Source organism: Hyaena hyaena, unplaced genomic scaffold, assembly GCF_003009895.1.
Source record: "Hyaena hyaena isolate Hyena2069 unplaced genomic scaffold, ASM300989v1 scaffold_585, whole genome shotgun sequence".
NCBI classification, from domain to species: domain Eukaryota; kingdom Metazoa; phylum Chordata; class Mammalia; order Carnivora; family Hyaenidae; genus Hyaena; species Hyaena hyaena.
The window spans coordinates 1,182,542-1,208,433 of record NW_024081217.1 but is presented as its reverse complement, the minus strand read 5'-3'; the positions used below and the strand labels follow the sequence as shown (position 1 = coordinate 1,208,433).

The 25,892-nt window shown below is 43.6% G+C and overlaps 1 protein-coding gene across 1 annotated transcript in view; it reads left to right on the top strand.

The window, feature by feature from the left end:
• LOC120248361 (serine/threonine-protein phosphatase 2A 55 kDa regulatory subunit B beta isoform) overlaps window positions 1-22,873 on the top strand; it is a 59,040-nt gene extending 36,167 nt beyond the window's left edge. The window contains exons 3-5 of the mRNA XM_039256697.1: window positions 10,778-10,947; window positions 19,589-19,680; window positions 22,366-22,873. Of these exons, the coding sequence (XP_039112628.1) occupies window positions 10,778-10,947; window positions 19,589-19,680; window positions 22,366-22,645 (542 nt within the window). The 3' untranslated portion in view covers window positions 22,646-22,873. The remainder of the gene's footprint in view (window positions 1-10,777; window positions 10,948-19,588; window positions 19,681-22,365) is intronic.
• Window positions 22,874-25,892: the final 3,019 nt, after the last annotated feature.

The following is a 25,892-nucleotide window of genomic DNA, read 5'->3' as shown; positions in this document are numbered from 1 at the left end:
CAGATGATGAGTGAGACCACCGTGGAGTATCTGAGCAGAAGAGAAAGGGTCAGTAACATTGTAGCTGATCTCAGGCTTGATACGAAGGGCCCGAATGCCAGGCTGAAGAGGTGGGACTACTGGCTCTTGGCAGCGGGCAGTTACTGTCGGTGTCTTGCAGTGAAGTGGCATTGCTTTGGGAAGAACTGTCCAGCACACACTGGGACCACATTATGTCTCAGATTCTGCTAACTCCTCATGGAGTCTGGGCCACCTGACTTGCTACCTTCACAGCTGGTCTGTTCTGGTTTCCCTGGACTGTGTCAGCCTGTGGGTACAGCAGCAGCAGAGCCGTGGCAGGAACGCAGGGGGAGATGGCGGCTCAGCAGCTCCCTTGCAAGCAGCAAACCCATCACCGCCCACGCCGGCTTGCCTTCCCGCCAGCTGTGGCAGAGTAGCTGCTGAAAGGGAGCGGGCTCCTCAGGGACCCACAGGGAGACAGAGAGCTGCCACCAGGCTCAGGGACATCAGACCGGCTTCCCAGGGACGGGTCAGGCAAGAGAGCATGCCGACTCTGTCCCCTTCCGTTGTTGGTCATTTGAGGAACGCGGGGTGTCAATTTTCTACTGCTGTCATAACAAATTACCACAAACATAGTAAATGTAGTGCAGTGACCCTAACCAATAAAAACTTAGAGTTCTGAAGGTCACAAGTCCAGAGTGTGTCTCACTGGGCTAAAATCAAGGTGTCTGCAGGGCTGTGTTGCTTTCTGGAGGCTCCGTGGGGAATCTGTTCTCTTGCCTCTTCCAGATTCTAGAGGCAGCCCCCAACCCTTTGGCTCCTGGCCCCTTTCCTCCAGGTTCTGAGCCAGAGGTGACAATGGAGGCTTTGTTCTACTGCATCCTTCTGACACAGACTTTCCTGCCTCTTCTTTCCCTTATAAGGACCCTTGTCATTACATGGGGGAGCGTCCAGATAATCTAGCACATTCTCCCCTAGTTTACCGTCAGGTAATTATCCACCTTAATTCCCTTTGACCCTATAAGATCGTCACAGCTTCCAGGAATTAGGGTGTAGATGTCTTTGGCTCAAGGAGCCTTTTCTACCTACCATAGAGCAACAAGCACCTTTTCTTTCTTTACTAAAAAGCTCCCAGGCATGATAAGGAAGTGGGCCCCTTCCTTGTTGAAGAAAGAAGCAACAAGCACGGGGTCCCCATCTCTCTTACCCTCTAGCCCCTCCACCTGTCAAAGTGGCTTATACCTGTCGGCACTCAGGGCACATTTGTTGAATGGTGTGTGACTAGTATTTATTGACTTCTGGGTATGTGCCAGGCACTACTGTTGGTGTCCTGCCTGCTTTTCTCCCTTGTGATTCTTAAAATAATATTTGCATTTTATTTTTTGAGGTTTATTTAGAGAGAGAGAGAGCACATGGCAGAGGGGCAAGGGAGGGGGGACAGAGGATCTGAAGCAGGCCCCCAGCTGACAATAGAGAGCTTGATGTGAGGCTCAGACCCACGAACCGTGACACCATGACCTGAGGTGAAATCAAGAATCAGATGTTTAACCAACTGAGCCACCCAGGCGCCCCAATATCTGCATTTTAAAGATAAGAAATCTGAATCTCAGAAAGTTATAGAAAATCGGAAAAGACAGCACGGCCTATAAAATGGCAGGGTGTGGGTGCTAGCTCAAGTATGTCTGACTCCAAAGTCCATTTGCTTCTCTAGTCCCAGCCTGGCAGACAGACCCTAAGGAAAGCAATTTGCAGTTACTAAGCCATGATCCATCTTCCAGGCTTTCCACATGATGTTTCTCTGCCAGCAGGGGTCCTCAGATCCCACTGTCCCCCTGAAATGCACTTGCTTCTGCTGATTCCCCTGTCTAGCCTAGGAGCCTCCCCCACCCCCCCTCAACGTCAGCCTCAGGGGTCAGCAGCCTATGGTCTCCAGGCCAAGTCTGCCCCACCACCTGTTTATGGAAAACTCTTGCGAAGAATGAGGATTTTGCATCTTTAAATGGTACAATGAAAAAGAACCATACTGTTTTATGACATGTAAAAATTAGATGACGGGCGTCTGGGTGGCTCAGTTAAAGTGTCCAACTCTTCGTACCTGCTCTGGTCATCATTCCACAGTCATAGGATCGAACCCTGAGTCAGGCTCTGTGCTGTTAGCTTGGGATTCTCTGTCTCCATCTCTCTCCTCCTGCCTCATTTGCATGAGTGTGCATGTGCACTCTTTCTCTCAGAATAAACTTTTTTAAAACATTAGATAAAATTTAAATTTCAGTGTCCATAAAGAGAGCTTTATGGGAATACACGGTCATCTGCATATGGTGTGTGCTGCTTTCACGCTATAGTGGCTGCCACGGTGACCAAATGGCCCAGATTTCCTGAAATCCTTGCTATCTGGCCCTTTACAGGAGAGGTTTGTTAACCTCTGAGCTGCCTAGTATTTATGATCCCTCAAGCTTCAGCCTGTTGAGATGCCTTCCACCATCACACCAGCAGATCAGGTCCCATCAGACTCTCATCATTTCTCTCTCTCTGAAAAAAAAAAAAAAAACTGCAACTTTTTGACTCATTATTTCTTAACCCTGGATGATTATTTATTAGAAGATCTATTTGTGAAGTATCATATATGCTGAAGTATTTTGAAAAGGTATACAAAAGTCAGGAACCAATGTAATCGCTTCTAGATTCATCACTTAGTCTCCATGATGCTGTGCCTTGTGTTGCTATGGTGTTCACTGTTGAAAAAATATTTGTAGAATTAACAAAGTGCTATATAGAAAGCAAATTGCTAGGGGCACCTGAGTGGTTCAGTCAGTTAAATGTCTGACTTCGGCCTAGGTCATGATCTCACGGTCCGTAAGTTTGAGCCCCACATCGGGCTCTGTGCTGACAGCTTGGATCCTGGAGCCCGCTTCAGATTCTGGGTCTCCCTCTCTCTCTGCCCCTCCCCAGTTCATGCTTTTCCCATTCTGCAGCCCAGGTCTGGGGACTGTGTCATTAGGCCCAAGGTAATGTAGTAGCCACTAATTAACTCTTACACTTCTTTTCTCACTGGCCTCAGCTGGATGAAGGCCAGCATTATTAGTCCATGGGCATTCTGATCCTCCATAGGAAAATTATTGGACATTTCTCTCGTTGGGCAAAATCATGGGATGTGTCTTCTGTATAGGAAAAATTACTGGCTTGCATCTCAATTACCGAGCCTTTTCTCTCTGGGGGCCAAACGGTTGCCTGCATATCTCTGAAGGAAAATTGCCATCTGCCTCACTCTGTAGCTGTGTCCCCATTATGGGGACATTGTCAACTGTGTTTCCACACAGAGCAGCATGCCAGCTGCACTTCTCCACAGAAGAAATGTCAGCAGAAGTGAGCAACTTAAAACCCCGTGCGTGATTCTGAGTCTGTGCCTCTCTCATCGCGAACAAACCTTCACGTCTGCCTGCATTGCTTCCTTTATTCTCTGTCTCCTCTGCCCGAGTTATCCATCCCAAAGTGGTGGTGAGGCTCTTCAGCACCATTTCCCAGCCATCTGTGCCGAGGAAGGCGTGTTCCAAGTGATAATTCCTACAAGCTATCGTGTGTCTGTGTTCCAGCCCAGTTAGAAGACCTAGGAATCGATCTCACGACTGGTGGTGCTTACGATCTGACCCCAGTGGGAAAATACATACTCCCTGAGCACCACGCCCACCCTGAGCACCACCTGCTGGCGTCCCGCCATCTTCCCCGTTATTCTGGGTACAGGCACGGTGCTGTGATCCTCAGGAAAGACCCATCTCATCTGTCCCACAGCCACCTACCAGGTAGCTAGCTCCTCTTCTCTTCCCCATGTGACAGATAAGGAACAGGAAGCTTGGAAGAAGGCAGGCCACTGGTCCAAGGCTTCATAACTTATAAGCCACCGAGCTGTATGTGGGCCCAGGCCTGCCGAGCCTGGAACCATCTGTGGTCATAGCCCCTGCACGCTGACTGTGGCTCTGGCTGTGAGCTCCTGCGCAGTGGCCAGTGTGAGGGCCCTTGCAAGGAGCCACATGCGGGAACCACCTTTTCAAACTAGTCCTCTCTTCTCTTGGCCCCAGAACCCACCACGGCACCTGGCATGCTTCCCGCTTGCTTTCCTCCCCGTTGAAATGCAGGTGCTCTTAGCTTTTAGGTTCCTCCAAACTTAGCAGTTTTTTTCATTCTTTTTGTTCTGTTTTGTTACATCACATCTTCCCCAGGATTCTGATACCAGCTTCAGTGACTCTGTAATCTGAGCTCTGTCAGGTGAACAGCACTGAGCCATGCAGTGCTTCATGCACCATGAAGAATAATACTCTCTGTCCCATGCAGACATATTTGTATCTGCACATGTTGTAACACAAACTCTTTCTGCATGGGACACTTGATACACCCTGTAGAATTTAAAAGAAGTGTTGGTTACTTTTGCCTATAGCATTGTAGTTCCCCAGAGGAACTCTGTACTAGAGAAACTCTGATCTGCAAGAGATTTGTGTATATGTATATGTGTGTGTGTGTGTGTATGGAAAATGGGGAGAGATTTGTCTCTCTCTCTCTCTCTCTCTCTCTCACTCTCTCTCTCTCTCTCTCTCTCTATATATATATATATATATGGAAAATGAGGGAAGGGAGATGGTGTGATCCAATAAGATGTAAAGGCAGGACAAAGCAGTGTTTCTTAACCAGGAGCAATCATGCCAGCCCAGGCCACAGTGGACAATATCTGAAGATTTTTGTTTCTCCCACTCATGACATGGGGACTTAGTGGGCAGAGGCCAGGGATGTTGCTAAAACATCCTGCCATGCCCCAACAAAAGAGAATTATCTGTCCCGAAATTCAATAGTGCGAAAGTTGAGAAACCTGGATTCCTAAAGAATAATAATTTTTTTTCTGCCTGCAGGACTTCTCAGCACCTTTAACAGGCTAATTGCAATGTCAGCCCCCAGAATTGAGTAGGAGGTTCCCAAGCTCTTTTGACCTCAGAATCTGGAATCCCTGACACATTCCTGAGTGTTGTGCTCAAGTCACCTTGGGAAGGTTGGTCTAGAATACTGGGCATTGGTCGAGGGAAATTAAAAGACAATTTGCTAGAATTTGCATTTCTTATTATCTGAGAGGTTGGAGGTGCCTGGTAGACAATCCTGACTCTTTCATATTACAGACCAGAAAATAGTTCCAGAGAGCTGACGGTGGTCCAGCCATCGAAATCAGAGACAGATCCGAGGTTAAAAGCATAGGCTAGCAACACACCAAGTGAAAAATCCTCGCTCTGCCTCCTATAAGCAGTAGAATCCATAACTGAGTTGACTGACCCAACTGATTTGTCCAAAAAGGAAATAACACCTGTGAATATTGAGTAGGTTAATATATGCAAAGGTATTATTAGGAGCAGCTAATTTGTGTCCAGCCTGGTTTCCAGCATAGCAACCTCCATTCCCAGGCTGATGTCCTTTCCAGTATCCCACGATGGTTTGATGGGCACATGAAGAGGTAAGGAAGAGCCGACGCACAGAAGTGGGAACTCACAGAGATGTACAGAACATTAGAGAGCCCATGACAGAGAACACTAGAGAGAAATGATATTGACAGAGTGAGCGAAGTCGTGGTTTTGCAGCGTAATAGTAAAGCCCGTATCTACTGCTCACTAGCTGTGTCATCCTGAGTAAGCTCCTCAGCCTTTCCTGGTCTGTCTCCTCAATAAGTAAGGACAGGGAGAGGGCCTTCCTGAGAAGTTTGAGCAGTAAATGGGATAAGGTATGCAAAGCATGAGGACCAAGAAATGATAGAAGATGTCGTTACTGTTGTGAGTGTTGTCATTGGGGTCTCTGAGACACCAGCTCCCTGTTGGCAAACGTGACGTTTCCTAGTGCCTCAATCTGGACTGTTAGGATTGTCCAGAGTGCTTCCTCACCAAGGGAGCAAGGTTCTTCTTCTCTCTATCACAGGTCTCTTGTTTCCTGCTCCTGATGCCTTTGTCTTCTAGAAGGTAGCTGGAACTATGTAGGTCAGCAGGATTTTTTTTTTAGAGATTGAGAAAAAGCATGAGTGGGAGAGAGGGGCAGGGGGAGTGGAGAATCACAGGCAGGTTCCACTTTCAGTGTGGAGCCTGATGCCGGGATGGATCCCATGACCCTACGATGATTACTGAAATCAAGAATTGGATCCTTAACTGACTGAGGCACCAAGCGCCCCCAGGTCAGCAGGATTTTTAATGCTAAGCCAAAGGTCTCCAAGAGAAATACTCAAGCACTGGATCCTTTTGCATCATGCGTTTAGTAAATCACAGGGACCACACAGTGATGTTCTGTTTGTATTCCACTAGCTCCTTTCTTTCCCTCTGATAATGTGGTAAAATCTGACTTATTCAGGTCTTAGCTAAAATTGTGTGAGTGTGTAGTATTTGTCTCTAGCATGTGAGTTCCATGAGTGTAGGATTGGATCTGTCTTATTTTTTGTGTCCTTGGTATGTAGTACAGGGCCTGGCATGTATCCACCCAAAAAAAAATTTTATTTGAATGTTCTAGGTAATGTACTAAGTACTCTGCACATGTGTGCATGCATATCAAAGACAAATAGCTGACAAGTAATTGTTCAGAGTGAATTATGAAAACCTTGAATTACAGATGACTTCCTATGGAATGTATTTTTTCATACTTTTCAAGGAATTGAAACAAATTTGAGGTAAATAAGGCATTGCTTTGATAGGTTCCTTTCAGGACCTGTTGAATTGATAAGTATTATTTTCCTGTAAAACTTAAAATGACTTACCAATATTCATTCATCTAATATATTTACTGAGTATGTCCTATGCTTTAGCCAATACAGCAGAACAAAATGCACAAAAGTCCCTCCCCCTCATACAGCTTGCATATTAGGAGACACAAAGTATATTGAAGGCGAATGCATATAAACTGGAGAAGCTGGGCAGCAGGAGGAAGGGTTGCCTCACTGCCATCAGGCTATAGACATTAGAATGAAAAGGTGAGGGGTGCCTGGGTGGCTCAGTTAGTTAAACATCTGGCTTTGGCTCAGGTCATGATTTTGCAGTTGCTGAGTTTGAGCCCCTCTTCATGCTCATTACTGTCAGCACAGAGATCCTCTCTCCCCTCTCTCTCCTCCTCCCCTGCTTGTGCTCTGTTTCTCTGAAAATAAACAAACTTAGGGGTGCCTGGGTGGCTCAGACGGTAAGCGTCCGACTTTAGCTCAGGTCATGATCTCACGGTTCATGGGTTCGAGCCCCAAGTCGGGCTCTGTGCTGACAACTCAGAGCCTGGAGCCTGTTTCAGATTCTGTGTCTCCCTCTCTCTCTGACCCTCCCCTGCTGATGCTGTCTCTCTCTCTCTCTCTCTCTCTCAAAAAAAAATAAAAAAAAAAAAAAAAACACGTGAAAATAAACAAACTTAAAAAAAAAAAAGAATGCAAGGGTAAGAGATGGCCTGAGGCTCTGGGCTTCTTGAGGGGTAGGCATCTTCACAGGGTGATACAAAGTCCTGAGGTCCCCAACCTATGCTTGCCGATGATGGTGTAAGGCTTGAACCCGTGAGCCCGTTGTGTAGAAACCATGTTCCATAAGTATTTGAAAAGAGTGTATGTTTTTGAGCACTTTATAAAAAGGATGGAATAGGACCAGGCATCATTAAGAGCCCCTCCACTCACTGTCCTCTAATTAATACACAATTTAAAATATTTAGTGTCATAACTAGGGGGAAAAGAGCCTTTCAGCTTTGTGATTCCATGATTCTATGTAGATTCTAGCTTGGTTACCTTCTTCCAGCTACTAAAATAAGGCCTTGTACATGATACAAGGCAGAATTGAATCATCATGAAAAACAAGAGCTTGGAAGTCAGGTAGATCTGGGTGCAAAATGCAGCTGTACCTCAGTCTAGCTGCATTGTCCCCAGGTGACAAAACCTCTCTATGCTTTAGTTGTTCACAAGAGTAATTAATTATCAGTACTATTCAGTGTTGCTGCTGAATGAATGAAAATCAGTCACGGACTTGGTATTAAGACTTGAGTATGCATGGACATGGAATTAGGTGCAACTGGCCAGTACATTATCTATAGCCTGCCCTGTGTTATATAGAAGAATTGGCAGTGGGCTGATGAAAGAATTGTCACCTTTCATTTCACCTCCATCTTCGGTGGCTGTCATTTTCGGGCTTTACAAGGTTGCTACAGTGGCATTCCAATATGCCATGTGTGTGGAGAACAGATTGCTAGGTATAACCTTGTAAACATTCTTTACGTCATTTCAATAGCCCGCAAGTTCTGTAGTCCTCAGCCCCAGCGTCTCAGTCTCAAATAAAATGTGATTGGCTGATAGAGAAGCAGTGCATGCTAATGAGGATAAAAATAGCTCCTGACATTTATTGAGAACCTACAATGTGCCAATCATATGTTCCCAGCAATATGCATCCCCCTTCTGCAGCTGGGAAAACTGAATCTCAGAGTAGTAAATAAAATGTGAACAGCTGCTAAGTGACAGAGGCAGAAATTGATGGACTCCAGAGCACAGTTTGCTCATCCCTTCCCATTTACTGCAGGTGCATCAGGTGGAGATGACCAAACCTCGAGGCTCCCATTTGTCTGTTGAGATGTTGGCATGGGGCTTACCTGCTATTTGTAAAGTCCGCAGTCCTAATGAGATTCCCTTGGAGGGAAACTAATGTGAAAATCTAGTTCTCAAGGTCAGGGGCCTTCATTAATGCTTGATTAAAATCCAAGAGGTTTTTCTGTTTCCTTGGATTTAATTCTCAAGTTCGGTTCTGATTGATGAGGGGTTTTTTGTTCTCTTAAATGGTTAGGTGAAAATGAGGATTTTGCTTTGGCTATTCCAACAAGATTTGAAAGAGAACTCATTGTAGTCTTGAGTTTTCTACACAGAATTTGATACGGACTCTGACAGTGTGGAGCAGGTAGGAAAGAAAAATCTCTGGAGAATGTGTTGTTTGGTTGGTTGGTTGGTTTTAATTCTTTTTATAGTTTATTTTTGAGACAAAGAGAGACAGAGCATGAGCAAGGGAGGGGCAGAGAGAGAGAGGGAGACACAGAATCTGAAACAGGCTCCAGGCTCTGAGCTGACAGCACAGAGCCTGACATGGGGCTAGAACTCACAGACTGCAAGATCATGACCTGAGCTGAAGTTGGGCCCTTAACCGACTGAGCCACCCAGGCGCCCCTGGAGGATGTGTAACCTGCAGGCTCATGTTTGGTTTAGCCTAAAACTGTGATCCAAACACTTGTTAATTTAAACCATACTCAGTTGCTATTGTTATCGGTTAAAATTAAGTATGGGCAATCGTGTGTAACTGTGCATCCCAGATGGCAAAGAATTCATTCATTTAATCTAGCTTTGGTTCTAATCAAGCAATACATGTTTATTGAACATTTGTGTGCAAGACTTTAAGTACAAAGAAAAACCAAAAACAAGCTCACACTGCAATTGCAGTAAGACAAACACGTGGATTATTAAATAGCAATGTGAGAGTACCAACGGTCTTGTTAAGTAAGTGGGCCAGACCAAGTGGGGGGTTGGGGCTTTCACAAAAAAATTATTTAAGGCAAGATGGTATGTGGAAGATGAGGCATAGGAGTCCAGCAGAATTTGAGTCAGTGAAGACAGAATAATCAGGCATAGAAACGGCAACACTCAAAATATACCTAAGCTATATTCTATACATTCTATTTGAACCAGAGAAGTTCAAAATCAGGATTGATACATTAGAGCAGCTTTTGATGGGTCTTGTTGTCCAACTGAGGGGCTGTGCCTTTATTCCTCTAAGTGGAAATCAACTGAAGCTACTGAGAGGTAAGAGGTGCCTGGATATCAGAGCAAAGGGACAATATACACAAAAGACAAGACTGAGGCTCAGCAAAGCGACACTGTTAAATAAAAACCATGACCCAAGAGACAGAAAAATCAATGTCCACATAAAAGTTCATACATGAATATTCATAGTAGCATTATTTCTAATAGCCAAAAAGTAGAAACCCAAGTATTTTTCAACTAATAAATCCATAAACCAACTCTGGTATATCCATACAATGGATTTTATTCACCCATCAAAAGGAATGAAGTACTCATATCTACTACAGCATGGATGAAGCTTGGAAAAAGAGTATTAAGGGGAAAAGTAGCCAGTCACAGGAGAACCCTACATCGTATAATTCCATTTATGGGAAGTTTCCTGATTAGATAATTTCATAGAACAAGAAAACAGATTAGTCATTTCCTAGGGCTGTAGGAGTAGGGAATCAGAAGTAACTGCAACTGGGTATGGAATTATGGAGGGTGGATTGATGAAAAGGTTTGAAATTTAGATTATTGTGATGCTAGTACAAGTATGTGATTATACGGAAAAAAAACAATGAACTGTAAACTTCAAATGAACAAATTGGACGGTATGTAATTTTATATCTAAAAAAACTGTAAACACATATTTAAGCATCTCAGATGACTCCAAGTTTTGATATGTGAGGTGACACACAAAGACCAGGGGAATTGTGGAACAGAGACCATAGACCTGGAGTTTGGAAATTCTCAGGGCTAGATTCATGGGTGATACAGGTCCCATGCGAGACCTTCCATGAGAAAGAAAACACAGAAACCAGTAACCACTTTTTCTGCTTCCAGGGAGTTGATGGTTCTCTATTAGTACCTTATTCACATTCTACAGATTCTACTCCAAGTTAGACCGTTGACTATCTAGCTGGCCCATACATGGTAGAGATAGTTGAAAAGCATGTGCTCATTTTGTCTTGTTTTGTTTCTGTGGTGCAGTTTTTGAAGAGCCCGAAGATCCAAGCAACAGGTCGTTTTTCTCTGAAATTATCTCTTCAATTTCGGATGTGAAGTTCAGCCACAGTGGGAGGTATATCATGACCAGAGATTATCTGACCGTTAAAGTCTGGGATCTCAACATGGAAAACCGCCCCATTGAAACTTACCAGGTATGGACCACTACCCACCCGTAGTTACATAAGGCACATCTTTTGTGGACCTCCAAGTCAGCTTCTGCCTACAAAGGCTTACAGTGCACAAGAGTAAAAGACAGTACATCATCATAAATTCAATAAAATGGTACAGCCTGTAATGGCTATAGGATTTAGACAAGGGTACATAAGGAGGAACTTGAATTCAATTTAACGCGTATATACTGAGCATTTAATGTGGGATGGGTACTGTAGATACAGAGATAAACAAGACAGACATGGTCCTGCTCTCCTTGAGCTGACTGTGTTGGTGGGGAAGCCAGATGATGAACAGGGGATTGAGTAGGCAGTGATGCAAGGGAACACACGCAGGGAGGGTCAGCCTGGTGAGAAGAAACCCTAAGGCTGAGTCTTGAATGACAGAATCTAGCCAGAAAAATCATACTGTTAGAAGGATAGTCTGTTCATAGGTGGTGAGTTCAGAAAGGAGTTCTTTATATCTTCCTTCTGCCCATGTTCCATATTCAAGATTACCAAGAAGAGTCTAGAAATGTAAGCCCTGGCAAAGAACATTAGGTTATTTTGTCTTCAGGCTGAATACAGTAGAAAACCATTAAAAGGTTTTGGAAGAGATGATGACAGTTGGGGCTCTGGAATTGGCAGCAATGTAGATAGAGGGAGAAGCAGGAGGAGAGTCTGTGAGTCTTGCTTGCTGATTCAATGTTAAGGGAAGAACAGTCAAGAGGGTGTACAGATTTTTGGCTTAAGCAACAGCTAAATGGCTGGTAGATTTATGGACAAAAGGAACAAAGGAGAAGGCAGGTTTAGAATGGCTTATTTTAGAAGAGGAAGAACAGATTTTGAGGTAGAAAGAATTTGAAGAAGCTCATTTCAGGTAGGAGTACAATGGAAGAAAAGATATTTTGAGTTAGATTAAAAGAAGTGTGAGAATTTTAGATAGGGATTTAACTTACACGTTTTTTCTTGAGACATAACTCACATAGCGTAATATCCATCCTTTTGAACGGTTGTGCTAGGGAGGAGAGGCTATAGGGGACATGGTAGCAAACACAACGGTTAAGAAGTTATTGCAACATTCTGGCAAAGTTTGAGAGTAGCGCAGATGAACATGTGAGCAATGGAAGTGGCAAAATTCTTGTAAAATCAGTAGGCTTTGACTACAAATTGGATGTGTGATGTAAGAGGAAAACAACACCAGGGATCATTCCAAGGTTTTTTGTCCTAAGCAATTAGGAAGATGGTGCTGCCATTTTATGCACATGAGGAAATCAAGAATTTTGTTTGGGGCATCTTGGGCCAAAAAAATATCCAGAAACTGCAAATAGACAGCTCAGTTTGAATTTGGGTATATCCTAGCTTAGAGAAAAGAAGAGGTCAGGACCATGTCCTGGGAACCTGGTGTTTACAGGTTAAGAAAGGAAAACTGGGATGAATGTTTTGGAAGCCAGAAAGACTATTTCAAGGAGAAGGAATCAGCTGTTGCTGAATCAAATAGGAAAGGATTGAAAATAGGCAAATGGATATAAGTGTAGGTGAATGGTATCAATGAAGGTCTGACTGAGTGGGTTTCAAGAGAGACTGTAAGTGGAAGATGTGAGTGTAATGAGTACAGGTAACTCTTTCAAGAAATTTAGTCTAAAGGGCAACAGAGAATTGGGGTGGTTTCTGTAATGAGGGATACAGACATAAGGAAAGTATGTCACAGTATACTTTATGCTGATGGGAATAAGCCAATAGAGAAAGAATCATTCAAGCAGCTAAGTGCTTGAAGGAAGTCAGATGGAACAGAGTCCATTGCAGAACTGGTCTTAGATGAGAAGATGGACAATCCATCCATCAAAGGAAAGAGGCTTGTAAATTTTGTAATGGGAAAAATAGATGGGTTTTTTTTTTATTGCTTCTGTTTTCTCAAAAGAAGCAAGATTTATTGGCTGAGTGAGAAGTATAAAATACTCATTATGAGTGAGTTGAATATGGAGGTGTCTTAGAGTTGCTCAAGGATCCTCTTGAGTACAATGGAAGGAGAGAGAGTCAAGTTTTTTGAAGGTACATACTAAGGGTATGATTATAATGATGGACTAGTGATCCTCAGGTAGTAAGGAGGGAAATAATGGGTGAAGGAAACTAGACAGGAAAATGGATTTAAAGAATTGATAGAATCAAGATAGTAAAGGGAGTGAACTAAAAAGATAGGAGGTAGCATAGATTAGTACTTATTAAACAAGTACAGTCATGCCAAGTCTCATAACATGACCAAGGAGGTGAAGGGAAAAAATCCATTAAGAATGATGAGGCCACGTAACTAGGAGACCAGAAGAATGATGGGAGGGGGATCTGGGTCCTAAAATTGGTTCAAGGAATGTTGCAGAGTTCTGAGTCCTGTTGCTGACTGTAACAAGGTAGACAGCAGGGAGATTAGTTGGCAATCTGACTTCAAAAGAGCTGAGGAATCATGGTCTGGAGCAGCAAGGAGCCCACCTACCCCACCTTGACACACATGAGCAAAAGTCCTGCTACTGCCATGGCTACAAGAAAAGCCAACATTTTAGAAGAAATTGAGAGAGAAGATTGAGAACCCCCAGAACTTTGGCCAACTGTGAGTAACACAAGGTGCTATGAGGTTTTGAGACCAGAAATCAGGACAACATAGGTAATTGAGATGGTTTGTGGTTGCAGTAGCCTGCCCTGTATATTTGGGGTCTTACTGTTCTCCAGATCCAGCCGGACTTCAAGGCCCCTCTTCACAACACTTTTCTTCAGCGCAGGGCTACAGCCAACTGGAATGTCCTCTTCCAGCTGCAGAGACAAACATGTAGTGTTACAAATCCTTAATACCAAACAGAGGGCAATGTCAAGTAGAACCTGAGCGTGGGTGGTATTGACAGAGGTGTGGCCTGCTGGCAAGCCTGGAATAGAGAAAACTGGATTTAGGCTCTTCAGTGGCAGGAGCAATTAGTACTTTCATTTTAGAGAATGGCTTTAAGAACAAAGCTAGTTTTAGAACACAGTGAGCTGTGACATAGAATAATAAGCATTTTAAGAGCATGCTTCTCAAACCAAGTTCAGCTAGTGGTGGATGTGGAAGTGTTCTTTGTCAAAGGCTTTGAAATTGTACTGAAATGCAATGTTACAAAAGTTTATTTGAACTTTAGATAGCATATTTTGAAGCAATTTAAATTTAAATGCCAAACCAAAAATGGTAACATACAGTATAAAAGATGGTAAATAAACTCTGACCAAATATCTAGAACACTGTTGACGAGGACTACAACGGCTGGCCCAAAGGGAAATAATTCCATCATCAGTTACGGATGCCTTCCCTGGGGAGGGAAGTAAGTAGTGTTCCTGCCATGTACTTTCATACTTGCATCCACTGTTCTCAAGTATCTTTCCAGGAATAACAAACTGTAGACTTACCAATCATCAGCTATTTTCAAGTTTTTCTACAGAACAGAGGTTGGCAAGCTGTGGCTGGTGGGCCAAATCTAGCCTCCATTTGTTTTAGTGCAAGAAATTTTACTGAAACACAGCCACACCTGACCATTTATATATTGTCTGTGGTTTCTTTCATGCTTCAGTGGCAGAGTTGAATAGTTGTGGCAGAGGAATTATAACCCATTATAGCTTTAGCAAAGCCTAAAATATCTGTTACCTGACTCTTCACAAGGCAAGTCTGTCAACCTCTGAAATGTAAGAACCAACCACTAGAGTTGACTCTTGCTCAGCCTCATGAGCAGTTCATTAACTGTACAACACCAGGCTTCCATGAGTTTGTAATTTGGGAACCTCTATGTTGGGAGGTTCAGTTTAGTGTCAAGAAAGCCATACACAATAGGAACATGGACAACAAGTATTTGGAACATCATGAAAAAAACATCAAATTGGGTGAGTCTGAAGTTTTCTTTTGCTCTGTGTTTTAGATATTTCTAATGAACCTACCTTAACCTTCTTCTCTCCTCTGGTGGAGATTGGTCCACCTTGTTTGCCTAAGGTTTTGTTTCTTGTTTTAGCAACAGAACATAAAGATAACGTACCTTCACACCCAATGTTCTTTTTCTTTGGATGACTTCAAGCCAAGGCAGCAGGAGCAGCTCAAAATTTAGCTGTTGAGGAGGAGAAAATACTAGTTCAGACCAGATTTTCCTTTGTACTCATGACTTTTGTCTTTCAAGAACTATTTATAGAGTTATTGGCAATGTGGTTTCTACTAATAGATTCACACTTCCAAACACACATGTTTTGGTACTTATTATTGACTTATGTTTCTATAAGAAAAAAATGCCAAAAGTGAAATTCAGAGGTCAAGAAAAGCTTACAAAGAAGAGCATAGGCCGAACTAAATTTTTTTTTTTTGAGTAATTGCGGTGAAATAAAATAGTAATCTATCCCTTTCTTAGAGATTTACAATTCCTGACCATTGTAGGATTCTGAGTTCTGTATCATAGAAACTGCTTAACTCTGTGTTTTCAAAACCATTTTCTCCATTCTCAGAACACTCACATCCGTGCCTTGTCTACAAAGTGCTCCATAGCATATCAGAGCTATGAGGAACCTGGAGATAAGGATGAAAATAATAAGCTATTTGGCTCATCTTTTTTGCTAAAAAAAAAAAAAAATTGGGAAAACTAAAGTACAGGCATGTCTCATTCTATCCCACTTCCCAGATACTGCCTTTAAAAAAAAAAAACAAAAACAAAACTTGAAGGTTTGCTGCAACCCCACATCGAACAAGTCAACCAGTGCCATTTTTTCCAACACACTGGCTCATTTCACATCTCTGTGTCATGTTTACCGTCTCTAAGCTTTATGACATGTTATGATGATTTGTGATGAGTTATCTTTGGCTTTACTATTGTAATTGTTTTGGGGTGCCATGAACCATGCCCATATAAATTGGTGAGCTTAATCAATATATGCTGTGTGTGTGTTTGCCTGCTCCACCAAACAGTCTTTCCCCCATCTCTCTCCTCCTTTACTGGCCTCCAGAGTCTCTGGACACAACAATATTGAAATTAGGCCAAGCAATAACCCTAATGCTTCAAAGTGTTCATATGAAAGGCAGAGTCACACATCTCTCACTTTCAATCATAAACTAGAAATGATTAAGCAGAGCAAGGAAGCCATGTAAAAAGCAAGGTAGGCTGAAAGCTAGGCCTCTTAGGCCAAACAGTTCACCAAGTTGTGAATGTAAAGGAAAAGTCCTTGAAAGGAATTAAAAGTGCTACTCCACTGAACACACGAGTGGTCCAGAAAGAAAAGTCAAATGAGCCGCAACATCCCCTTAAACCAAAGTGTAATCCAGAGCAAGGTTCTAACTCTCTTGAATGCTGTCAAGGGTGAGAGAGAGGAGGAACCTGCAGAAGAAAAGATGAAAGCTAGAAGAGGTTGGTTCCTGAGGTTTAAGGAAGGAAGTCAGCTGCAGAACACGAAAGCTAAGATAATTCATGAAGGTGGCTACCCCAAGCAACAGATTGTCAATGTAGAAGAAACGGCCTTCTTCGGGGGGGGGGGGGGGGGGGGGGGGGGGGAGGTACCGTCAAGGAGTTTTATAGCTAGAGAGGAGAAATCAATGCCTGGCGTGAAAGGGTCAAAGGACAGGCTGACTTTCTTGTTAACAGCAAATGCAGCTGGTGACTAAGTTGAAAACAAAGCTCATTTACCATTCTGAAAATCCTAGAGCCCTTAAGAAATATGCTATATATACTCACCTGTGATCCACAAATGGGACAACAAAGCCTGGGTGACAGCATGTCTGTTTACAACATGGTTTACTGAGTATTTTAAGCCCACTGTTGAGACCTGCTGTTCAGAAACAAAGATTCCTTTCAAAGTATTATTGCTCATTGACAATGCACCTAGTCCCCCAAGAGCTCTGATAGAGACATACAATGAGATTAATGTTGCTTTCATATGTAGTAACACAAATTTAGAATATCACACACAGTTGATAAAGCAGGGCTTGAAAGGGTTGACTCCAATTTTGACTTTTGAGTCTTATTCTTGAAGAAAGACACTTTATGAGGCGATAGCTGCCCTAGATAGCGATTCCTCTGGGATAGGTGTAAGCAAAGAAAATGCACAGCCTTCTGGAAAGGATACAACATTGTCAATTCCATTTAGAACATTTGTGACTCATACAAAGAAGCCAAAACATCAACATTCACAGGAGTTGAGAAAAAGTTTATTCCAGCCCTTAGGGAGGACTTTGAGGGGTTCCAGACTTCAGTGGAGGAAATCATTGCAGATGTGATGGAAATAGCAAGTGGAGCCTGAAGGTGTGACTAAATTGCCATAATCTCATGATAAAACTTGAAAGGGTGAGGGGTTGCTTCTTATGGAGAAGCAAAAAAAGTGGTTTCTTGAGATGCGATCTACTCCCAGTGAAGATGCTGGGAAGACTGTGGAAATGACAACAAAGGATTTTATTTATCACATAAACTTAGTTGATAAACCACCACCAGAGTTTGAAGCATTGACTCCAATTTTTACAGCAGCTCTGCTATGAATCAAATGCTGTCAAATAGCATCACATGCCTCAGAGAAATCACTTGTGAAAGAAACAGTCCATCGATGTGGCAAACTTTACTATCTTATTTTAAGAAACAGCCACAGCCACACCAGCCTTCGTCCCACCACCACTGTGATCAGTTAGCAGCCATGAACACTGAGGCAGGACCTACTACTACCAAAAAGAGGACAACTTGCTGGAAATCTCAGACGATTAGCATTTTTTTTAGTAATTATTTGTTACTTAAGGTATAGACATTGTGTTTTAGATAATGCGATGTATTGCATGCTTAATAGACTAAAGTACAGTGTACACATAACTTATACATGCCCTGGAACACCAGAAAGTTTATTTAACAGACTTTGCTATGATATTCACCTTATTACAGTGGTCTGGAACCTACAATATCTCTGAGTTGTGTCTACACAACAACAACAAATTTGGCTTCCAGTAACCACTGGATTAATTCCCAGCTTGGCATACTTCCCTTCAGAAGCCCCAGCCTTCTATTTCCTCTAGGACAAAGAACCTAGAAACAAGTCAATGAAAAGTCCAGAAAAGGCATGAAAGACCTCGGGTAGACAAAACTGTGACCCAGAGGCAAATCTTGTCCCCCACCTGTTTTGGTAAATAAAGTTCTGCTGGAACACCACCTGCACTCATTTGTTTATGTATCACCTGAGGCTACTTTTGCATTACAAGGACTGAGCTGAGTGTTTGCCACTAAGGTCATATGGCCCACAAAGCATAAATATTTACCCTCTCTGGCCCTTTATAGAAAAGATTTGCCAAACCCTGGTCAGGACCAACAGTCAGTCCTAATTTTACCCTTAGGCTCTCTTCTGCTTCTTTGCTCAGTGACTCATTTAACAATCACTAGAGATCTTCCACCCTACAAACAGAAAAGGCCTTCTACATCAGACCTGTACCACCTCCGGGATGCCCAAACCAAGGCAGGAGAGGAAGGGAACAACAGTGAGTTGACATACAGCAGAGTTATCAAGCGTTGCACACGGATTCTCTGGTCACCAAAGCAGTTAAGTAGGTACCCTGACCAGGCCCAGGACTGACTGCAAATGGCCATTTGCAGAGTTATAAATACTTACACTGACCGAATGACTCCTAGAGCTTCCGATACCCAGAACACCTCATGGAACATGGGATGAATGACCCAACCATGCTGGATGATCTCATGTAAAATTCACATTCAACAACTTCATGGGGCCCCAGTGCCTTCAGGCAACTCAGCATTGACTCCTAAGCCTCCCCTGCCCTTCCTCACTCTCAAGTAGTAACCTGGATTCTTAAAATGGAAACAGAGGAGAAATGCTGCATACTTCAGGGCTGCAACCTTTACATCAGAGCTTCCTTGACAGCTCCACCTGCATGGGCATCTCCAAATGGTCATACCCAAAAACGCACATAGCAACTCCGTCCTTCCACTTGCTCAAGAGAAAGGGCAAAGAGCCATCTCGATTCCCATTCTTCCCTCCACACTTCATAGGTGCACCATCCCCAAGTCCTATCCGCTCTCCCTGCAAACAGGCCAGGGAAGCTGACCACCTCCCACCACTGCTCTCACCAAATCCAAACCAACATCTGTCACCAGGTTATCACCAGCCTCCCTGCCTTTGCTGTCTTACATTATCACAATACAGACAGCTCAGCAATCCTTTCTGCGAGGTCTCCTCACCTTCCTCAGAATAAAAGGCCCATGTGAATGCACACCTGCCCCTATGCTGGGATGAAAACACATCAAGAGTATCCTGTTCACTGCCTAGCCCAAGCTCATAGCAGGCAAGCAATAAACATCTGTTGAGTTAAAGACCAAGTGAATGGTGTCGTCTAATGCCTACTAGTAAATCAGTTTAGAAAATGGGATTCTACCACCTCCTGGGCCCTTCTTTACGCTACTGGCTCCCTAGGTAGCCACACTCACCATGTAAGCAGCTCACCAACCCATCCTGATATCCCACTGCTCAAGAAGGTGAATCTGGAATCAGACCTGGGCCATCTGATTCAAGGCACACTTATACTGGAAGAATTAACAGCTTCCGTCAGAAGAGGAGGTCTTCACAGAAATAATCATTTTTAAAAATAAATGACCCTCTTGATTTATTTCCCCAACAGGTGCATGACTACCTCCGCAGCAAGTTGTGCTCCCTCTACGAAAATGACTGCATTTTTGATAAATTTGAGTGTGTGTGGAATGGGTCAGACAGGTAAGAGAGGCTCTGCAGCTAGGGAACCTTCCAAAGGTGGGTCCTGTACTGGCCGAGGCCCTGGACAGTCAATCCTAAAGAGGTCACCATCAAAGGGTGATGAGAATCCAGCCCCTGGGCCTGGCAGGAGTCCACCGTGTGGGTCACTGGATTTCCCTTGAGCTCAGACCGGGCAGGAAGGGCAGGATGTGTTGAGACCCTCAAATCCTTTTTCAAGACTGGCACAGGTGACCGTTTAACATCAACGAGAACATCCTCTGTTATACATATCAGACACCCCCAGAATTACGTCAACATGGCTCAGATGAAGAACGCTAATAATCTGCCCGCAAATTCCAGTATAAATAGCTCAGATTTTTGCAAAGTGCACTTTCTAGGTTGAAAATCATTCCTGGCCACTTCTAGCATAGACCTGGCCAAAGGCCCTAGTCATTCATTAGCCAAATTCTTGTTGGCCTCATTCATCATATCCCCTCAAAGTGATTTATTATTGTTTTAAGGCCTTTTATTTCAACAATACATCATATTACCTTCTAATGGTTCATTTTTAGTTTGACAAATACAGATGATTCCCTGACTTTCAGAATGAAGTACAGGCTACCAGGAGCTGATTTCGTTTGTTGAGGAATGCAGCACCCGCAATAGGGCTTGGAAGCACTCCATTCGATCATGGCAAGGCACTCAGAGGTTGGAGCTTTTTGTAAAACACCAGCTTTTCTGACCGTTACTTGGCTTGCTTTGCCAGTGAACCAAAATGTGCCTTCCTTTTAGCAGGCCTGGAAAGAGTCACCATGTGGCAGAGGACCCAAGTCACGGCACCCAGTTGGTCTAAGGGCTGAGGGAAGAGACTACAGATGTGATGTAGGAACCAAAGCTCCCCAGGGGGAAGCATTTTACATTCTTCTTTGTATATTTATATCAATGCGTTGATTCATATATTGTTAAGAGATTTTTCCTATTTGTTACTGATTCAATAACCTCTGTTAACGTAAACTCAAAAAGTACCTATTTGTCATCCTCTCACACGTCATGTTCTAGAATTCTGACCACAGTCTGACAAAGTTGGTTTCATCATCCCCATTTTATAGTTGCAGAAACTGAGGCTCAGCAAGGTAAAGTAACCTTCCCAAGCTCAGGAGCCAGTATGTAGTAGAGACAAGAGTAAGAAACTTTCAGTTTGAATCCTAAGTCTACGTTCTTTTTCATAACGTCACGGTTTCTTTCCATAACCAAGACAATTCTTGGTTCAGGTAAGATTGAGAGTTTTAAAAACACAAACAAAAATCAACAGACAGACAAGAAGGACTCTCTCTGTTGGAAAGGAGATCAAGTCGTGGTGGGGGAAGAAAATGGCAGTTCATGGGAAGCAGTGAAGCCGAGTGGCTACGTGCTAGGCCTTGGGGGTCAGGCACATGTGGGTTGGAGGCCTGAGTGTGACACTTCATCACAGTGTGACACTGTGCTAGTCACTTGTGATCATGGGTAAGTCCCCCATCAGGGATAACATAAGGCAAAATGAGATTTTAGTGATCAAGTACTCTGCACCCTTCCTGATAAGGTAACAACAGTTTATTCTACAGAGACCAACACATTTCATAACATCCATTCCCTGGGCCAGAGTAACCAGATCTCACCCTTGATCGATTTGCCTGGCACAGGTGACCCAGTGTTTAAAAACCTTTTCCCCCTGGCCATGGCCCCATGCTCTCAGCTTCCCCCTCACATGACTATGCACTGACACCATGTGAGCACAGCTGAGGTATATTCTCTCGCACTGTAGCTAAACCATCAGGGCTGCACCCTGAGACAGGGCCACGCCAGCCTGTCCAGTGCAGCCCCTGTGGGATGTTACTGAGGCAGCATTATCCCCCTCTCACCCTGCCACTGTGTACAAAGCATCACCAGTAAAGACTGAATCCCTTGCTTTTGTAAAGCTTTCACAGTCACTGCTCTCGGTAAATCATCAATACGCTTGAGGATGGAGAAGTCTTATAAAAATATGGAAGCCATCTGTCAATCCACTAGCAGGGCTTCTTTCCCATCCCAAGTTCTTTTAAGATTTGAATTTGTTTACTGTCTTCCTGAGGGAGAGACCATGATGACATCCATTTTTTTTTCTTTGTAACTTTTCTGCAAGGCTGAATCAAGAGCTGGCTCTCAGCATGGGGAGGACGCGCCAGGGTCAGTGCACTCTACACTCGGGGTGTCTCCCCCCATGCTGACTGTTTGGGGAAAGACGTGGAGGTTGGGCAGCATGGACTCCCCACTACTGCGACCGTGCTTTAAATGTGCACAACCACTGTTTCCACGTGGTCCTCCTGTCCTGACCTCTCTCCAGCCTCACAATCCCAAGGCAGGTCAGGCTGGGATCATTAAAACCACTGGACTCATTTACGGACCCAGATAAGGGATCTATCCAACAGAATTAATAAGGAGGATTATCACAGCCCTTCATTTCCAAACCAGCCAAAGAGTTTGTTGCTTTCAGTGATTCAAAACCTAGACCACAGTCACACCATCGAGCCTGTTTGGGTTTTCATCTTTTTTGTTTTCAATACAACTTAGGGTATCATAAGCTGGCCACGATGTGATGTCATTAGCTCCAAAAAGACACAACGGGGATAGATTACTGCCTCTCTCCAGAGCACTCAGTCACTCCCTATTTATTTCCTCTCTCCATTGCAGCGTCATCATGACAGGCTCCTACAACAACTTCTTCAGGATGTTTGACAGAAACACCAAGCGTGATGTCACCCTTGAGGCCTCGAGGGAAAACAGCAAACCCCGGGCTATTCTAAAACCGCGAAAAGTGTGCGTGGGGGGCAAGCGGAGAAAAGACGAGATCAGTGTCGACAGTCTGGACTTTAGCAAAAAGATCTTGCATACAGCTTGGCATCCTTCAGAAAATATTATAGCAGTGGCGGCTACAAATAACCTATATATATTCCAGGACAAGGTTAACTAGGAAGACAAGTTATTACTTAATAATCTCACATACTGAATACTAGTCAAACATGTTTTTAAATGTTTCTTTGGGTCTTCATTTGATGCATTGACATTAATTTCCCTATGCAGAAAACGATTGGAATAGCATTAAAAGGAGTCCAACTTTCCCAGATCCCCAGTTCTAAGAGACTTTTGTCAAACCCAATAGGTTCTGAGACACTTGTGTTTAGAATTGAGAGCTGCCAGCTAACACTAATTCTCCATAGTTGACTTGAATTTCTGATGCTTTTATTGCCCGGTTTTCTCTGGTGGGTCCAGTGTTTTGTTTCTAGGTGTCTGCTGAGATAAAATGAGGTTGTCTGTAGTATTTAAAGAGAAAAGAGATAAGTTTTTTTTTTAAGTAAGCAATTCCATTTGATTGAAAAAAATCAACAAAAAATAAACACCGTTTACTCTTAGAGAAATTCTCCTTCTTTGTGTGTGAGAAATCCCAAACAGCATCTCCTGCCCCCACAACACTTTTTATTAACAGTCTCATTGAACCCGGAGATTTATTTTACGAGGCCGCGAAGAGGACGCAGAATGAGAAGGGAGGGGACACGTCGCTACTGCTCTACTCTTTTTCTTTGTAAGCGCCATAGAGACAGCCTGAGAATTTGGCTAGGAAACCCCATGAATGCTTCAAGGGACATAAAGAGAACACTTTCTACACAGTGCTTCTCAGAGTTAGCTTGGCGAGGCCTTGTGGGGCCAGATTCCATCTGCTGCCTTGTTATTCCTGCTTTTTGTAATTTTAAATGGCTCCGTATAATCCTCTACTTACACGTTCTTTGGCTTTTTCTCTTCAACCTTTTCCAGTTTATTTATTCCATTGACTTCTAAAGGCCGCGGCCTAGTTGTTGATGACCTGGTGCTCTAAATGATGGGACGGCACCGCCCCTGGCTCCCGCTGAAAGCCTGCTCTGCTCCTCTTGGGTGTGTCCCCTACGCAGCCCCCTCTCCTCTTCCTGGGTTTGGTAACCAAAAGTCACAATCCATCAATCTCTACTGCAGCTAGAACAAAAATGGCCAATAAAAAATCCTAATTTGTGAAGTCTAATCAAGTGTTTCTAATCCACTTCAAGCTCACTGTTTGCAAAAATACACCAAAGGGCTCTCCTCCTACAATAATGGAATATGGGGATTCAAGACTCTGTCACAGTATAGTGAAATCTGCTTGAACCTGTGGCATCTGGTTCATCCTTCCCCCTCCACGTTTAGAATTTGGACTTTGAAGTTCCAGAATGTTCTGTGAGGCACAACTCTGGGAAGAAGACTAAATCAATTCACATGATTTATAAATCTGAAGGAGGATGTGGGAGGACCCAGAAAGCTGGGTCTCAGCTTAGTGTCTCCATACCTGTCCTGGTGACTCATTCCCCTTCTTACTCACGAACCTTCCATCTTGTGAATAAGAAATGGCTTCAAATGAGCACTTTTATTTTAAAGAGAAATTCTCTTTCAATTCATGTATTTATTAGAAGTCCCAACTTCCAATGTACTTTGCTTGGGAGGAGGGAAAAAATAGGAACGTTCTTTCCATTCTAAGGTACTATTCATTTAATAACATCTTTTGGCAAGGCAATAGCTATCTAGAACTCAAGGGAACACCACTTTATTAGATGCATCCCAATTTCGGAAGCACTAAAATATGAGAACTACTTCTCAAAATTGAAGGAGCATGCGGATAAAGGACGTGACTTGTTTTCTCAGTGTTTCTCGTCTTCCCTCAATAGAAGCCTCTCTTCAGGCATTGCCCAAAAAGTGGCCCAGGTGGAAACTTTCTGGGCAGGATTCCTGGCCCGACTGGGACAATGTTCTTGGAGGAAACTTCAGAGAGGATGAGAAACTTCTCCAGCTCATAGAGAATTGTCATACCAGGATAGATAGAAGGACCAGTGAGCTGTTGTCCAAAGTTTACTATCAACTTCCTTACGACCTTTTCTCTGCTCCTCTGAGACTCCACTCCTCTCTCTGTACCAGGTGGGGCTTAGGAGAGATCACTATTGTTCAACCTTAGGCATCAACTCAGCTCTGTGCCATTGTTCATTTAAGGCACCTTTTTTAAAAGCAACACTTAGCTGCCTCCAAAGAAATAGTAATCATGAAATGTCTGTTTTAATATTTTTGGAACACTAAAATAGTCACATATCAAGGAATATCATGTACCCAAGTACCACCTATCATCATCTTGTGAACTGTGAAGAACACGTTTATCCAACCTTAGGACGTGGAGTAACTGCTATCAGAGTATATTTAGAGGCATCACAGACTCCCGATGAACAATGCTTCCTCACTACAGTCAAGAGTGCTTCCCACAACACATACATCAACAGTTTTGGTCATGGTTTTCAGGGACTCACAGGCCCCCCTGCAGGCCAACTGTGGATCCTCAAAAAATCCCCCATGCTTAGTCCTACACCCTCGGCACAGAGATGTACACTCAGATCCAAAGAGTGGGAGGAATTTGCCAGAGATCTCAGAGTTAAGAGCAGTGAGCAGCCACTTGAACAAAGAATGCATCAGGGTGGGGGGCGGGAATCAAGACTCCTGGACTGGAACAGGAGAAGAAGGTGCTAGAGACTGGACCTCAGGCAGCCATCACCACCACCGTGTATCAGCAATGACTTGCTCTGTGCCAGGTACCGAACTAGGTATTTTACAGTCGCAACTTCCTTCTGCCCCCGTGCTGGGGAGGTTCATCTTGAACTCAGTCCCTGTTCCAACTGACACTAAAGGCTACCTGAAAGCTCACTTACCTCACTGTCAACAGTGTGTTGGATTCTCAGAGCTCTGCCCTGCCTCATAGTGCAAAGGCTGCTGCTTGGTATGAGCCATCACCTTGCACTAGAGGATGGCAGTCAACCGGGGGAGAGGGAGCCACAGCTTCCCAAGCCTTTAATGAAATGATCCAAATGAAACAGAGTTCCTGACATTTAAAAAAGGTGGACTTGGGCATACATCCATGCTTTCTTTTCTGGAAGTGGCAGAGGGTTTTGAAGCAACAGAGAAGACAGACATAAATGAGCATCAAGTAGTGGGGTACACAGAGGTGAGTGGGCAATAAGAATCCATTTGTCTCTTAAATCCTGAAAGTCTCGCTCCTGTCTTCACTCTGTATCGGGTGGCTGGTGGGGGTGGGGAGAGAGTGGGTAAAGCATCTTTAAACCTCTCACTGATCTCATAATTAACCATAACAACACCTGTTACACAACCAGCATATGAAA